The following is a 15,977-nucleotide window of genomic DNA, read 5'->3' on the forward strand; positions in this document are numbered from 1 at the left end:
CACCAGTGCTTTTCGCCACACGGTGGAAATAATTTTTTTGCAGTCTGTGTAATTTTCTGTGTTGGGTGGGGATGATAAATAAAACCTGCAAATTCAAGACAGAATAAAGACGAAAATACAGAAGTCCACACTGTTGAAATAAACTCTGCGATGTCATTTGAACTATAGCCAATCGGTGAGGAGAGCCGGTCAAATAGCGCTAGGTGCGTGTTTGCCGGATTCGGCAAAATAGCCACTGCCAAATAATAATGTAGAATTAACTGCTGCCTTGGTGATGTGGTGAGGATGGCTGTGGGTAATTCAAAAATTGAACCAATGGTGAATGATATTAATTATTATTTAGCCATATTCTTTTAAGATTTGTGTTTGTCATGAAGAATCTGCTTCAGAAAACAGCCCCCCCCCCCCAAAAAAAAAAAAAATCAGCCTACGCCCCTGGATGAAATGAGCGGATTTGGAGGATTGTTCAAACATCATCGTCACGAGGCAAGATAAAGTTCCAATCAATGCTTCTTTATAGTTAATCCTTCGATAGCTGTCGTTGTAGCATTGGAGGATTTCTTTTTCTATTTTTTTAAGTGGGCCTGTGTCAGTAAATAGGGGTGTGTTTGTTCTGCTCCTGTCAGTGTGCAGTCACGTGGTGTGGACACGGACAGCCATGTTTCTAAAACACAAACAAGAGCAGCAGCAGCAGCAGCAGCAGACACACACTGATACGCAGCAGCGACCGTTGGAGGCACAGGGGGAGAGGAAAATTAATAAATAAAACACAAAGCGCCACTTTGTGAAGAGTACGAGTCTGTCGAATTAAAACAAAGTTTACAGTGTTTTAAGAGACCAATGCATGCGATGGTGTGGTAGCTCTTAAACAGTGAAGGTAAGTCGTGGTTCCTCTTTGCTGCTCGCCTTTTTTAAGCTATCAGGCTAATGTTAGCTAACGTGCTAAACTGCAGCCCCCGATTGAGTTGGTTTGTGGCGAGGCCCTGTAGAAGTGGTTAAAAAACAAAACACCTTTTTCGCTAAATTGTGTCGGATTTTTTGAGAAAACAGCCAATGGTGGTTGGTTGTGTTTGTGCTTTGTTGACGCTGCGTTAGCCCTGGTTTGTGACCGAGGTGGTCGTTGGCACACTGGCGGAGCAGGCCAGGCACAACACTCCGCCCCCTCCGCCATCATATCTGCTGTCATTCGAACCGACCAGGCCTCTGCGATCGGCCAACTACATCCTTTTCTTATAGAATCCGAAGTTGCTGTTCTGTTTTAAACACTGCTGTCGGGTATATTTTCGCACGATTGGCTGCATTTAACTTCGAAGCGAGACGCTGTGCAGGTGGCGTGTTCATCCACACCAGCTGTTAGCAGAGTCGATGCTAAAACAACTTGGAGTGCTTCGATATATTCCTTGAAATTGATAGCCATCCATTCCCGTCTTTATCGGGTTTTGCTTGTGCACCTAATATATATATATGAACACGTTGCTGTGTTTTGAAGTGCACATTGGAATGTGTAATAAACTTCAATCTGCAAAAAAATGACCTTGGCCCAGATTAGTAAACATGACAGGTCTTTGCACAGCCTGAGGTTCAGTTGTGGCAATTCTAAATGAGTATGAACAAGAAGTAATAGTTTGTCCTGTTTCTATATAGAAACAGGAAACATTTTTTAAAGTGTGTGTGTTTTAATTTATTAATATGGTACATGGGAAACTCGAGCCTTGCTTTGATTTGTTTCCTTATTAAAATCCTTTTCTACTTTGTTTAATTTCAATTCCATTGTGTACAGACTACAAATATGTCACCGTCCAAAAACAAACAGATCTGTCTGCAGTAATGGAGAAAAGTGGAGCTTGAGACTTTTGCACAGTACTGTATATTTTGAGATTGTAGCTGTTATTTAGCCATTGGTTTGTTAATATCAATCAACTGATGGCAACTCGTATCGGTAACGAAGTGGCTAAGGATATGTACATCCGTATCATCTTTGGGACTGCTAAAGGTACGGACCGAGGAGAACAAGCGAAGTGCGCAATGCATCTGCGCATGCATGGGTCAAATGGGGGCAAAAAATTCCAACTACCAAACTCGCACCGCTCCCATTGAATTTTGTATACAGTAGCATTAGTGGACTGTGAAAGTTAAGGCTTACAGGGATTGTTTCATAGGCTTTAAGCCTTAGGCGACACATACAATAATGACAGGTGCGCACGGGTACGGACATATTTGCGCATTCTGATTGGTCGGTAAAACATGACGTCACCGGGGAGTACCCTCTGTATCTTTAGAACGGTCTCTCTAGATACGGGTCTGTACCTGTAGCCACGGCCTGTTGGTAAAGTGTCTGTTTCCAGTCTCAAGTTTGGCATTTGTTGAGATTGTATAATTAGCTTGGTAAAATGGTATACAGTAGGTGGTGGTTATCCTGTACATAGCCATTTGTGTGTAGTGAAATTCTGTTGGTGCTTAGCATCTGTCTCATTGGTCATTAAGGTCACGTTATCATGAGGCTATATATTTGTACATGTATTTGCTATTTATGAATATTACTAAACTATATTAAGCGTCTGCAATTGCTAACCGTAACAAGGTTGCGATACGTACAATACAATTTTGAATTATTAATATGGCTACGTGCGAATAGCCGCTTCCTATACAACATGACCCCTTTCAGCTATTTTTGTAATGCACCCTGCCCTAAGGAGCTCAGACATTTATTTATCAAAGGGAGATTTGATGATCCGTTGAAAGCTCCCATCCTATCAAGTCACACTTGTTTGTTGTCAGTCACCGGAAGTCGCACAGTCTTTAAATGTCATGACATTATTTCCACCTCCCAAAATGTACTAGCAGTTCTAAAGCCTCCAAATTTTACATAGATGAGACTAGTCCTTCTTTATTGGCTTTTTTTTTCCTGTTTTACCCATTTTAACCATTGATTGTACCTTCAGGTCTTAGTGATGTGGCTCCACAGAAATGGTGTGCAAACATGCACAGCCAGTGCAATTGGTAACCCGTATTTGTCACTTACTGTGTCTCTTTTCAAGATTGTGTAGCTGCACTTATTACTTCACTGTATGTACCACGGCATTATATAATCTCTTGGGAGCAAGGTTTGCACACACCTTTTCATGAAACAGTTGAAAACCATTCTTGGTATCAACAAGCAGCGCTGGCCACGGTTGCCCCCAGACCTAGGCTTGGAAAATGACATAAACCGTCAAACAAGTTCATTTTGAGCTGTGTGTAACTTCAACCACATCTGCTTATAATTTGTGTAACCAATAACTCAAATTAGGGCTATACAATTTGAAGAAATTGACATTGCAATTATTGTGAGGAAAAACTGTGATATGGTTAAAAAAAAAATATGTCTTGTAATACTGCAGTCATGTGCATGAGCATTTGGGTTGTGACATAATGTTTATCATTTTTCCTGTATACACCACAGTGGATTTAAAATTAATCAAGATTTGCTAGTAGAATTTTAAATTTAATTCCTGGGATTTAACATTTCAACATTACATTCACTTTTATACACAGTCCCATAATTTTCAGAGCCCATAAATAATTGGACAGACTGATTGTGAAACACAAATCATAATTTTTGCAGTCAGTTTTCTTTAGGCAATCGGGATATATACATGAACATTTCCAAGACACAGAATATGTTTTGGATGCCACTTTATCTCACTCATTAATACATACAATATGGTACTGTATGTAAATCTGTCTGCAGTACGCACTTCTCAAAAACTGAGTGAAAGTACATGAAAGGCACAAATGAGAAAAGCCACCAAGACAATTCTGAAGGAGTTTTAGACTTCTGTGACTGTCTGAATGAAAACCCGCTGAACACTGGTGCCAGTTTCTTGTTTCTAATTTATCTGTTGTACTTGTGTAATAAGCAAAGAAATACCCGCTGTTTTCAAGTTGTTTATAGTTACTATAACTTCAAGGATCCTTGCGCACATACCCAGTCCAAATTCATGACTTTCTCCTCATATTTTTGTGAAATACATTCATAGATGGGGAAGGGCAAAGCCCTTGCAACATTGTTGCATTCAACTGAAAAATGTCCGATCGGTTTTTCAGCTTGGTGTCACAGGCACGATCTATTATGCCCGTGTTTCCTCATCATATACTACAAAAATATAGCCGATTGTTGATTCAGTTCAGAAGGGCAGCCACACATTATAACTGGGTTTGTAGCTTTTCATTTCTCTGTAACATGGACACAGCAACCACCGGGCCAGAAATATTTTGTTAATAACTTAGATGGAAATACAACTAAACATCAATTTATGTAGATGTCAGTTTTGAATATCTTACTGACGGTCATCTCACAACAGCATGATGTCAAAAAGTCTTGCTGTCCGCTTCAGTTAAAGTTAGCAGACAAAGCTTTCTCCAGAAGACGTCAGAATGTGACAACTGCTCCACAGATTTTGACTGCCATAAAAAATGAGTCTGACATTAGCCTCTACCTTCCAATATATTTTTATTTTATTTATTTATTCTTTTTATTTATTTTGAAAAAAGGAAAAAAAAAAGTATGTCCACATGCACCCAGAGATCTGTCAGTGATGAATGGGAGGGATTCTGACATTAAATAGGCAAATAAAATTTTTGCTTATACCCAAAAATATTGTTTGGAACTATACAGTTGGTGCTTTGGAGGTTAGTAATGCTGAAACTGAGTTATCCTGTCTTTGGGTATTGTTAAGAAAAATACTTGGGTATTTTTCAGTGAAAAGTATTTTTAAGTTGTTTTTTTTTTTAAGTCACTAGTGATCAAGCTTTGCATGAGTGTGGTAGGATTACATAATGAGCGCATCACGATAATAATAATTTAGTGGTAACAAGTGTTCCAGAATTCTCCTTTAATGTTCACGTTGGTGAGCGCAGAATCATAACATTAGTTCAGTCGGTATAATTGGTCATAATCATAATAGCTATTAATCCTTATTTCTATTTCAGATGAGTTTGTCAAAATATTTCTTGAAGAAGAGGGTCCATCTGGCATCATTTAGGTGACTGAACATTAATGGGAGAATTTCTTTATGGCAGTGTGTCATTGACTTCCTTTCCCTTACCAATCACTGTACAAGGAACAGGAACAGCTTAATACTGGAACACAACAACCACAGTGAATATGTTGCGTGAGAAATATTTTATCAGTGCTACAGCTTGTGGTCAGTCCGTGTGGGCATTTACCCCTGTCCACTGCCCGAAAAGCAGCACACTAGACCCTCTGCAGACTCCCTGCAGGTGGTGAGCCCACACGGTGGGGCTCAGAGTAGAGCTGTGCAGCTGCTTCTTCATCGCATCGAAAGGAGCCTGTTGAGGTGGATCGGTCCCTGATGAGAATGCCTTCCGGTCATATCCCAGGTATGTCCACCCATAAGGACACCGTGGGAAAGACCTAGGGCATGCTGGAGAGATTATATTTCCCAGCTGACTTGGAATGCCTTGGGATCCCCCGGGAAGAGTTACAGGACTTGGCTGAGGATAGGGAAAGTGTGGGATAAGCTTCTTACTTTGATGTCACCTCAACCCAGATAAGTGGTTGAAAATGAACGAATGAATACAACTTATGATATCACATACCAACGCCTACTGTGTAGCAAGGATATCTCATAAATTGGATTGTCCAAAAAAAAAAAAAAAAAAATTGAGACTTTAATGCTAATTTTTATGACTCTACATCTGTAGTTGGTCCCCAGGTGCTGGGCTGTGGCTGCCCACTGCTTCCAGTGGTTGCATTATGTCAAACCATTATTGTGATGGATTAAATATAGAGGACAAAATTTTTTGTATGTATTCATGCAATAAATAAAAATCATAGTAATAAAGGTCCTCATTCTTAAAAATGAGATCAGACTAGATACTCCTTTGCAACAGTATCCGTGCCAACAGTGCTGTCTTTGTGTCATACAGTTAACACATAAACGCACACTACCACTGCACACAGGCCCTTCCCATATTCATTTAACTGTTGTTAAACTCCAAGCCGCCACATACACCCAATGCCTGACTGGTTTTTGCTTTGAAGCGGATGAAGAACCACCGCTTCATAGCATCTCACTAGGATCGAGCCATAGAAAGCCTACCATGATGCAACATTACTATTGGTAATAAAAATGAAAGCTGGCCAAAGGAAAATGTAATTGAGCAGCATTAGATGTGATGGGATTGCACTGTGCCATATACTATCACAAGTTGGAATCTTACAAAACTGTGCTAATTTATGTAGATGCACATAGTAACATACTTGAGCTTTGTTATCTTTACAAGGAACACATAAAGGAATGTTTTTTGTTTTGTTTGTGGCACTACCTGAGACAACCTAAAGTTATACATTTTTTTGTTTTGTTTTTGCACTACTTCAGTAAAATATACTACAAAATGTAATATATATATATATATATATATATATATATACACACACACACACCTTCTGTTATTCAGTCATTCACTCAATCAGTTGCATAGCCCAAGAATAGGTACTGAATGATTGTTGAATTTATTTCAAGGAATAAATGACTCCATAATTCTTCTTTAATGAGTTGCACATCTGTAATTGTCATTTAAAGGCTTTTGTATGTAATTTATGTCATTCGGTTTCCAGCGGAGAAAAAAAATATTGGTGAGTGATTGTGTTTCAGAGAGGCTTTAAAAATATCCCCTATGGCATTCTGTTGCCTGGATATTGGATTCGTTTCCATGACATTGTCAGGGGCAATCCACCACCAGATGCATGTCAAGAGAAGATGCTGGTTCACAAAATCACTGAAGTTGACTGTAGATTTCTGGAAGGTGATTAAATTCACGAACGTTGGAAGGAGTACTGGCTTTATTTCAGTGAAGGAATACAACAGTGTTCTTGATAAGCACATTATGGTAAATCATATTCAGCAGATTTGTTTGGTTCAGAAGCACATTGCTTTAAATACGCTTTTAAGCCTCCACAGCGGAAAGTGGAATGGCTCTGAATTTCCTATGACAACACAGGCAGACTGCCAAGCTGCGAACGTCCGCCTCGTTGTTAGTTCATTAATCAAGCTCACGCTACTACCATACTTTTTCAGTCTTGCTGTATTTCTCTGATTGCGTCTCTCCAACTGTGTTTTCCTCCCCCACAGGGGTGCAAAGTGAGGAGGACAGGAAATAGGAGTTACCTAGCGGGTCTCCGTCAATCCACATTTCAGCCGGAGCGAGACAAAAAAGGCACAGAGGGAGAGAAGGGAGAAGAGGATCGCGCGTCGCAGCTGTTCCAGCAGCCCATTTCATTGTTTATGCTGTCGTTTCTTTCCTGTATTACTTTTTTGATGAGTTGGTTTATATTTTTAACATTAATGTGAGAAATAACTGCTGTTTAAAAAAAAACAAACAAAAAAACAACAAAAACATTACTAGCAAGAGTATTTTATTTTCTTTCATTGTCAATTTCTGAGGTTCGTTTAGTTTCTTTTTTTTTTATGTTTGACAACCTTTTTTCGGCTGTGAGTAGCAGGAGCTTCTGTTCTCCAAACAATCACCGACCTCCTCCTTTACGTAATTAGGGCCTGAAAACCTGATATTCCTCAAACACCTGAAACTGGCAGCTACTCTCTTTGTGTCTGTGTGTTTGGGGAGCTCTGTGACCACAGCTTAAGCACCACTCAGCCTTCTAGTCACCCAAGCCTAACTAAAGCCAGCCAGCTCTCACCTGGTCCAGCCCAGTCCAGCCTGCTCCGATCACCTGGACAGGGTAAGGAATGTTGAGTCTTTGGTGGATGGATGGTCATGTTCCAACACTTTGCTATTCAGTAAAAAACAAAACAAAAGTAAATCTATGGGATTATTTTTGTCTGTTTTATATCCTCAGATATTCAATTCTGTGTGGACATAAGGATAATGACTGCTGAGACTCTTAACTTCGGCCCAGAATGGTAAGCAATTTTTGTATTATTTAAGCAGAGTAGTAATTTCTTTCATCTTCTCACTTTTTCAATTGTGGTTGCCACAACACATCCGATATGGATTTGCATGTTGATTTGACAAATATTTTATGCTAGATGCCGTCCCTGAGGCAAGTCCACATTACATGTAAAATGTGTATGACTTGTCTTGAAATGAGAACCTTCTGCTTTGGAAGCAAGTGCACTAACAGTTTGGCCATTGGGGTGTCAGGGAGTGCTCTTTCTCAAAACAAGTCACGTTGTGATGAAGTACATGTGCTCAGGCCCTAAGTATGTTGTGCAATGTGAGTGCAGCCAGCAGGGGAGAGGGGGAGGGGAATCATGATCATAGGCATGGTACAAGGCAACGGGGCCTAGAGTGTGTATGCCCAAACATTACACTTGCGCTGTATTTCTTGACTGCTTGAGAGTTATATGATGCCTGCTGCGTGCATTCCCCTAATATTGAAGGTTGCATGCTGTTGAGTGTGTAATCTGAGTGTTTTCATCAAATCAAAAAGGAGGGGTTGGTATAGAAGATTTCTTTGCAATAACCAGTGAACAGGAAGCATACATTGCATATGGTCATAAAAACACAACACTTGCTAGCAATATTCTTTAGTCTGTCAGGATGGTACACTTGTTTCACAGGTATATGGTGCTACCTAGTGTTGCTGATGTATTAACATGTACAAGTCTAGACCATACATGTAAGAAGGCCCATTTTTATTCAGATGTACTGTACTTAAAAGGTCTTATATTTAGAACAATACTGTATGTGAACTTGAGTATGAGCGTGTTCACCAAGCTGGGCATCAAAATGTAACAGCAACAGTGAAAAAAAAAATCTTCAAAACAAGTGGAACATGTATTTGTTTTTAAGTCTGGACCACTCGGGTCTTGATAATGTAGTTTTTTTTTTTTTTTTTTTAAACAATCTTTATTCTCTGAATAAAATTCTGGTTGCTCTTTTGCATGAAAAGGCCCAAAAACTGGAATATTTTGCCAAAATGCTGATCCCTGCCCCACAAAACTGTTTTTATTCACAGATGATCAAAAGACACATTTCCAAATAGGTATGGAACTATGCAAACTACCTGCACAGTTTCATTGATGCCAGTTGTTGCACCATGCAGCATTGTGGGAAACAATGTGATTTTTAAAAAACAGGTCCATTATTTCACTTGCTGTAAAAACAAAAACAGAAGAAAGAAGCTAACTGTGTTTGAAACATGCCTTGTGTAGTGCCCAAGCCTCATGCAAGAGGTTTTTCTGGAAGGGGTATAGTTTTACGTAGAGAATGTGATGGAAGGACACTGTGGGACAATGTGCATGTGACGGACAGACACTGTGGGACATACAGACCATCAAAAATGATCAGTGAAATTATAGACCACATATTTTACAGTAATAACTTTATTAAGGGTAAATTGCCAACAAATTTTAAGGATTTACATGCAATTGAAAAGGCCGTATGTCATTATAGAGTATGCTTGTGGGTAGGTCTTCATCACACTTAGGTCAACATGTTTTTTACCTTCCCACAGTGAGGAACAACATGTAGCATTATGGATGGACACTGTGGGATGGAAAAAAATATGCCCAAAATAAAAGGACTACAGTATCAAATTCCAAAAATCTAATGAAAAGTTATTTTTGTCAACTCTTTTGATCAACCAATAGGTGTTTTGGGTACTTCCAGATGTTTTTATTTATATATATATATATATATATATATATATATATATATATATATATATATATAATATATATATATGCCTTCATCTTCACCCACACCTTCCACGAAGACCCGAGTTCTGTTTGTTTGAAACATTGGTGCATTGACCCAAAGTTAAGGCCCCTTGACACTTGCATGACTTTGATTCACGCACTTGGGTGCATTGTCATGCAGGAGAGTAAAGTTGTTGTTGACTGGTGTAGACTGAACGTGAGAGGGGCGCCGGCACGGGCAGTTGCGCAGAGAGAATTTTGAAATTTTTAAAATATCTTTGACGCATAAATGTCGTGCAACAAATGTTAAGTGGTAGTGAACGTTGTGTGATCAACTCACCAGCACTACGTGCAGCTCGTCACTTCAAGTAAAGAAGGGAACAGTGTGAGTGATTGCGTCAGTGCATCGCAGCTTGTCTGAACGATTATAACGAGATGTTAAATCTATCACAAATGTACTTTTACAGCTGCACACAAGAAGGAAAGAACATGCAACTGTTTTACCAAGCCATGGCAATATAAACATGACAAATAACTATCTTTTTAGACTGCTCCAAATGCCTTCTCCACCTCTTTCAGCACACGTGAGAAAAGCAGACCTACTGGAGTGCTCCTCTGAGATTCTGGAAGCGATTAGAGGCGTTTTCAACAGCTAACTCAGACAGAAAATGATTAATTACCAAATAATTATTTTATATATGCAGCATCCAGCACACAACACGTGGCAGCCAGTGGAACGAAACACAGCGGGTGGGATTGTCACGACGAAGTGCGTGCAAGATCAAAGTCGTGCAAGTGTCCGGGGGCCTTTAATCATTCATTCGTGTTCTTCATTATCTATAATATTAAATATAAAAGTATCATTTTGCAGTACTTTTGTGATAATCACCACAGCGTATAGATTTGCTGTCATGTAAATGTACTTTGCAAAAGTAGAGGAGTAGTGGTTGGAGCACTGACCTGTGGGGGAGGTCATTGGTTCAAGTCTCAGCGAGAACTTGTAACTTTTGCCTCTCAAGGTACCTAACATTTCAGTTTGAGAGCTGTAAGGTAACAAAGAAGGAACTGGCTACTCTACTTCATCGTTCTGCAGCCACTACACGTGCTGATTCCTACTAAACAATTCAAGCTGATTATTGCCCACTACGGACAGATCAGCCCGGCCCAAGAAAAGTAGAAGTGTGCCAAGTCTTATACTTGTATTTATTTGTCACTTTAATTTAGTTATTGAAATGGCTTATCATTCAAAGTGGTACTTGCTTGACATACAAGAAAAACCACATACTGTATCTACAGAAAATCTAGGCATTATGCACAATACTATGGATTATCCTTTATTAATTTTGTGGCTCATGGAGTATACCTGAAGGCATTCTTAAAGTAACTTTCTGACCTTATTTCATCTTGTAAATGCATGGTGTTGTCACCCAACTGGTCATGGACATCATTTGTCCTGCATATGTTGTGGCTTACCTTAATTACTGAGACCTCAGTGGAGTATGTTTATCCAGACCAGAGCTGACAGATAGAATACCTGACTAATCAGGTGTATTGAAAGCTGGAAGGGTACGTGATCTCCAAGGGCAGGGTTGGTAACAGATGTGGCAGACATGTAATGACTTGTTCCATTCACAAAGACTTGCAGAAAGTCTTTTTGCAACTATTTGTCAGGCCAAACCTTGTGCTGCAAAGCTGGTGCTTTTTACATTGCATGAAGGTAGGATTGAGATAAATATGAGGGGAGTGGATAGTACTATGCAAATAACACTTTCTCCCACCTCACTGTCATGTTTCCTCAACTCCAGTCTTATTCAGTGTATTTCAGTGATCAACTCCACTGTTTTCATTTTATCTATTTATTTAATGTTTTTTAATTTTTGGTTTGATATTCCTCATGCTGCCAGCTTGTCTTTAATGATATGACTTTCTGTCTTTATTACCTCTACATGTTACATGCCACGGTCTCATACACATCCTTGTGTTACATATGGTTTTGATGGAAGGCTTGTGACACTTTATGTGGAGGCAAGTGAATGGGGCCATTGTTAAGCAGCAGGGCTTGGAAGCTAGCCCGCTCGTAATAGCTTTTTAAAATGAAATTTTGAGATTGGAACACTAAATGACATTTGTGTTGAGCCAAAATGCTTTCAAGGAGACCTGTGTGGCAGGATGACTGAGTTATTACTGAACTGGATAGCTGAGTTATTACAGAACCCCCACCCCGCAAAACCTATGTTATTAGATGCTGCCCCCATCACCTCTACCAACATTCATTTGAGAAGTATTCTATCATTATTTCTGACCTTTGTTCTTATACAGTGGCTAGAGGGAGACTCAAGTCAAGATTTCTTTATTTATTTCTTTTTTTTTTTTTAAACAGTATGTTGGAAAACTATACACTTGTAGTTTATAGGCTCAGGCTACAATTCACCTTTTCTAATATCCCTGTTTCTTTAATGGTGGAGGTAAAAAAAAAAGATTCCTTACAAGACGTTTGGACAAACACTAATCCACATAGCACTGGTAATCCTTAAATTCAGTGTTATAGTTTCCCATAATGCCTCTGGCAGCTGCCTGCACTTCCCAGAATGCACCGCGGTGCCAGCAGAGTTCTACTGTCTCACAGCACGTGTAAACAGTGGCGTGACTGGATGACTGGAGTGTGGTTTTAAGCAGAAACGAGCAGAATCGGTGATGACCACTAATGACGCATGTGCAGTGAAGGCAGGGCGGACCGATTTTTAGGGGGGGGCTGTTCAGTCTGCGACATCGGCTCGCCGGCAAGAAGTTATTATATATATATATATATATATATATATATATATATATATATATATATATATATATATATATATATATATATATATATATATATATATATATAATATCCTCCGTGTTGTTGTGGGGCTTGACTGATTACAACCATCGTTCTCCAAATGTTGCTGTTACCAGCTCACTGGCAAGCTGAAGTTATGGTACATTGTGTAAAAGGAAAAAATAAAAAAAAACAAACAAACAACACCACGCATTTCACTCTAAGCCTCAAGCACACACTGGCATGACAAATGAGTGCATTGATTAGGTTCAACTGGGTTTTACGACTTGATGACTTGATCATACCAGAGGATCACAATGTCTACAACATGTTAGAGTAGGCAGACAATGCTTTGTTTGTTCCCAGATGATCCCAGCGTGCACTGTGTCAAATCCAGTATGGCAGTATCGGTGTAACGTTCTATGGAGCATTCAGTCTGCCACGTACTGCCAACATGTCAACGCATTACCAAACATGCTTTGTTTTTGGGGGGGGGGGAGTTTGTCTGTGTCATATTGAGAAAATAAAAGTATTTTAATCTGCTGTCAAGTCGTTATAATGATGTGTAGGTGGAAAATTGGTAGTCTCCACTGAATGCGAGAAACCAACTGTAGGTAATGTTTTGTTTTTTTAATAAGGCTGTTGGGAACCCACTAGAGGGCTCTCAGAAGAGCCTAATTCCAGAACGGCACCTGCTGCGGAAATGATGCAACTGATTCTACCGCTCTTGTATTATTATTTTTTTATATACATAAAAAAGTGAATAAATCTAAATGCTTATTGGTGCATTACTTTTTCTTCAGGCTCCGTGCACTGTCCAGTGGGGGGAGTGTCACTTCCCCCCCTCCTTCCCCCGCCATGCCAAAGTACAAGCTGGCCGAGTACCGCTACGGCCGAGAGGAGATGTTAGCACTTTATATCAAAGACAACAAGGTTGGTGTGGAAATGTGCAGTGCATTGTATTGTCTTTAATTCCACTGAGTTGTTTGCATCGGCAACATCTCTACTTAAAAAAACAAAAAACAAAAACACTTTTCAGGCATTTGTTGCTCATTCTTGTAGCTGCCCTTGTGCAAGATTGAAAAGCCAGCGTTTCCTACTGAGCTGTTGTTGCTGCTGTTTTTAGGTCCCAGAGGACATGCAGGATAAGGAGTTTACTGCTATTCTGCAAGATGAGCCCATGCAGCCACTGGCACTGGTGCCGCTCACCGAGGATGAGCAGGTCTTCTGACATGTGCATGCAAATTTCAACTTGTATTCCATTGCTGTCTGTCCTCAAGCAAGCTATTTGGTCATGTGACAAATATGGCAATAAGATGGCATTCCTTACATTCCTTCCTCATGCTCTTTGCTTTCTCCTCCTGCAGAGGAACTTCTCAATGTCTGTGAACAGTGTGGCAGTTATGCGGCTCATGGGAAAAGGGGCGTGCGGCGCTGCCCCGAGCGGAGTGGTCCGAGGACGAGGGGCTGCTCGAGGTGGTCGAGGTAAAGCTGCAGAACAAAGAGTTTAGACACAGCATTGATTTAATCCACGGTTACTAAAACAGACAAGTCCAACTGCAGCCCAAAAAAAAAAAAAAAAAATGCTGCGTGAAGCCCTTGGCTGAAATTCCAGTGGACCATTTCCAGGGAAAGTAAAACAGTTTAGTCAAACCAACCACAGAAGTGTTTGTTTCCTCTCTTTCTTCCACCATCTTAATGGAACACTCTTCCCCTTGGCCTGTCTAAATAGTCGTCCTTTTGTGTGGCCACACCTGACTAAAACCACTGGATTTATGCACTCACCTTGTGCACATAGCGCTGTGCGCCCCTAAGTGGCCAAAGTAAACACCAGCCATCCGGTTTAGAACAGCCGAGGAAACAAGCTGGAAGAAGAAGAACAGTGTGTGTAGGTCTGACTTGCCTGTGCACGTTTATGTGAGGCTACGTGTCATTTGTTTGATAGAATTAGAGAGGAGTTAAATTAAGACATTTTGGTGACTTCAGTGAAATTCAAAGTTTGGAGGTAAAACGTGTTCAACTACATAAATGTATAAACAAAATCAACATCCTGATTGGCTTATTGCATACTTTTTTATGACTCTGCTCAACAAACCTGGGGGTGGGGGATGGTGGTGGGGTGTTATTCTGTTTTCACCCCATCTGTCTGGGTGGGTGTTGGTCAGTAAATGCTTTGTTTTACACTATAGCTAAAGAACACCTTGTCTGATTGAAACAATTTCTTGTTTGTGTACTGGGGGGGGGGGGCTGGAGGAAGCTTCCTTTTGAAAATGGGGGGTGACAATACACCACATAGCAGTTGTGAAGTGTCAGCCTTTTGCTATGCAAATAGTCCATGTGCCATCTTCAAAACACCAGTCTCTCACAGTAGAAGTGATTTGCAGATTTCATTATCGCTGCAAATATAAAATCATACACCACCTTAGCATACGAGTGTAGCCATATGTTGTACACTACTGTTTTGTATGCTAATGAAGAATGCATTGAGTGCAGACACATGCTGTCTGCTTTTGTGTTTGTGAACAGGCCGAGGCCGCGGCGAAGGTGGATTCTACCAAAGAAGTATTGAAGATGCAGAGGTGGGATTTGGCCGCAGTGTCCGAGAAATACACCGCAGCCAGAGCTGGGACGACCGGTAATGAAAGCAGTATAATAATGACTCTTCAGCACCACAGACACTGCAGGCCTTCTTACATAATGTCACAAGTATACTTAAAATGTAAAACTGATCTGATCCCTCCCACTGCTGATAGTCAGACTATTTCAGGATTGGGTGTGGCTTCACTGATTTGAGATGATTTACTATTCCTGCTGCTGTGGGTGAAACGCAGCATTGTAGCACTAGAATTTGGACTTGACGGGGCTGTCTAAGAACAGTACCCATTATCAGAAATGAATTCTTGTCAGTTCTTATAGAGATTTGTACTAATATATATTATGAACCATTATACTTATTAGCTGAAATGTTATGTTTTCATCTATGTAGTTGTCTTCAATTTCACTTCATTTGATTCTGAGTTCTTTCAAAATGAAATGTGGTTTATTAGCCAGATTACTCAAGTCTCCCCTCCCCCACCTTCAAAACAGTTGAAAATCAAGTTGCAAGTTGCTTGATCCCAAAGTATGCCATTGTGTTTGAGAGGATTTGCTGTTTATCATGCCACACACTTGATTTTCTCCATTTCCCTTGATTCTTCAGGGGTGAGCGACGTTTTGAGAAACCGCTACGTCGGGAGGTAGGGCGTCCTGGCTTTGAGGAGTCGGCCGGTCCAGGGGGGCCGGGGAGGAAAGAGTACACACGGGCCGACAGTGATAACTGGCGTACTCTCCGAGAGGAGCAGGAGGAGGATGAAGGAGAGCCAGGCAACAACTGGAGACTCGCTGGATCCCGCAGGGATGGTATGTCAAATACGTCCACTTATATTGAACTGAACCGTATTTTACAGACAGGGAGCCAAGTGCTTTGAATTGACTGCATTATTTCTGGTTGTCTGAAA

General features: G+C 40.4%; 1 protein-coding gene across 4 annotated transcripts in view; it reads left to right on the forward strand.

The window, feature by feature from the left end:
- Positions 1 to 658: 658 nt before the first annotated feature.
- The window catches only part of gigyf1a (GRB10 interacting GYF protein 1a), a 29,735-nt gene continuing 14,416 nt past the window's right edge, over positions 659 to 15,977 (forward strand). For 3 of the 4 annotated variants that reach the window (XM_034165112.1, XM_034165114.1, XM_034165113.1), the window contains exons 1-8: positions 660 to 877; positions 7,137 to 7,744; positions 7,862 to 7,925; positions 13,284 to 13,413; positions 13,607 to 13,702; positions 13,848 to 13,965; positions 15,007 to 15,115; positions 15,680 to 15,879. In XM_034165112.1, the coding sequence (XP_034021003.1) occupies positions 7,891 to 7,925; positions 13,284 to 13,413; positions 13,607 to 13,702; positions 13,848 to 13,965; positions 15,007 to 15,115; positions 15,680 to 15,879 (688 nt within the window). In that variant the 5' untranslated portion in view covers positions 660 to 877; positions 7,137 to 7,744; positions 7,862 to 7,890. Of the gene's footprint in view, positions 878 to 7,136; positions 7,745 to 7,861; positions 7,926 to 13,283; positions 13,414 to 13,606; positions 13,703 to 13,847; positions 13,966 to 15,006; positions 15,116 to 15,679; positions 15,880 to 15,977 lie in introns of all 4 variants that reach the window. The other variant, XM_034165115.1, reaches the window with a different exon arrangement.

Source organism: Thalassophryne amazonica, chromosome 23, assembly GCF_902500255.1.
Source record: "Thalassophryne amazonica chromosome 23, fThaAma1.1, whole genome shotgun sequence".
Classification (NCBI taxonomy): Eukaryota; Metazoa; Chordata; class Actinopteri; order Batrachoidiformes; family Batrachoididae; genus Thalassophryne; species Thalassophryne amazonica.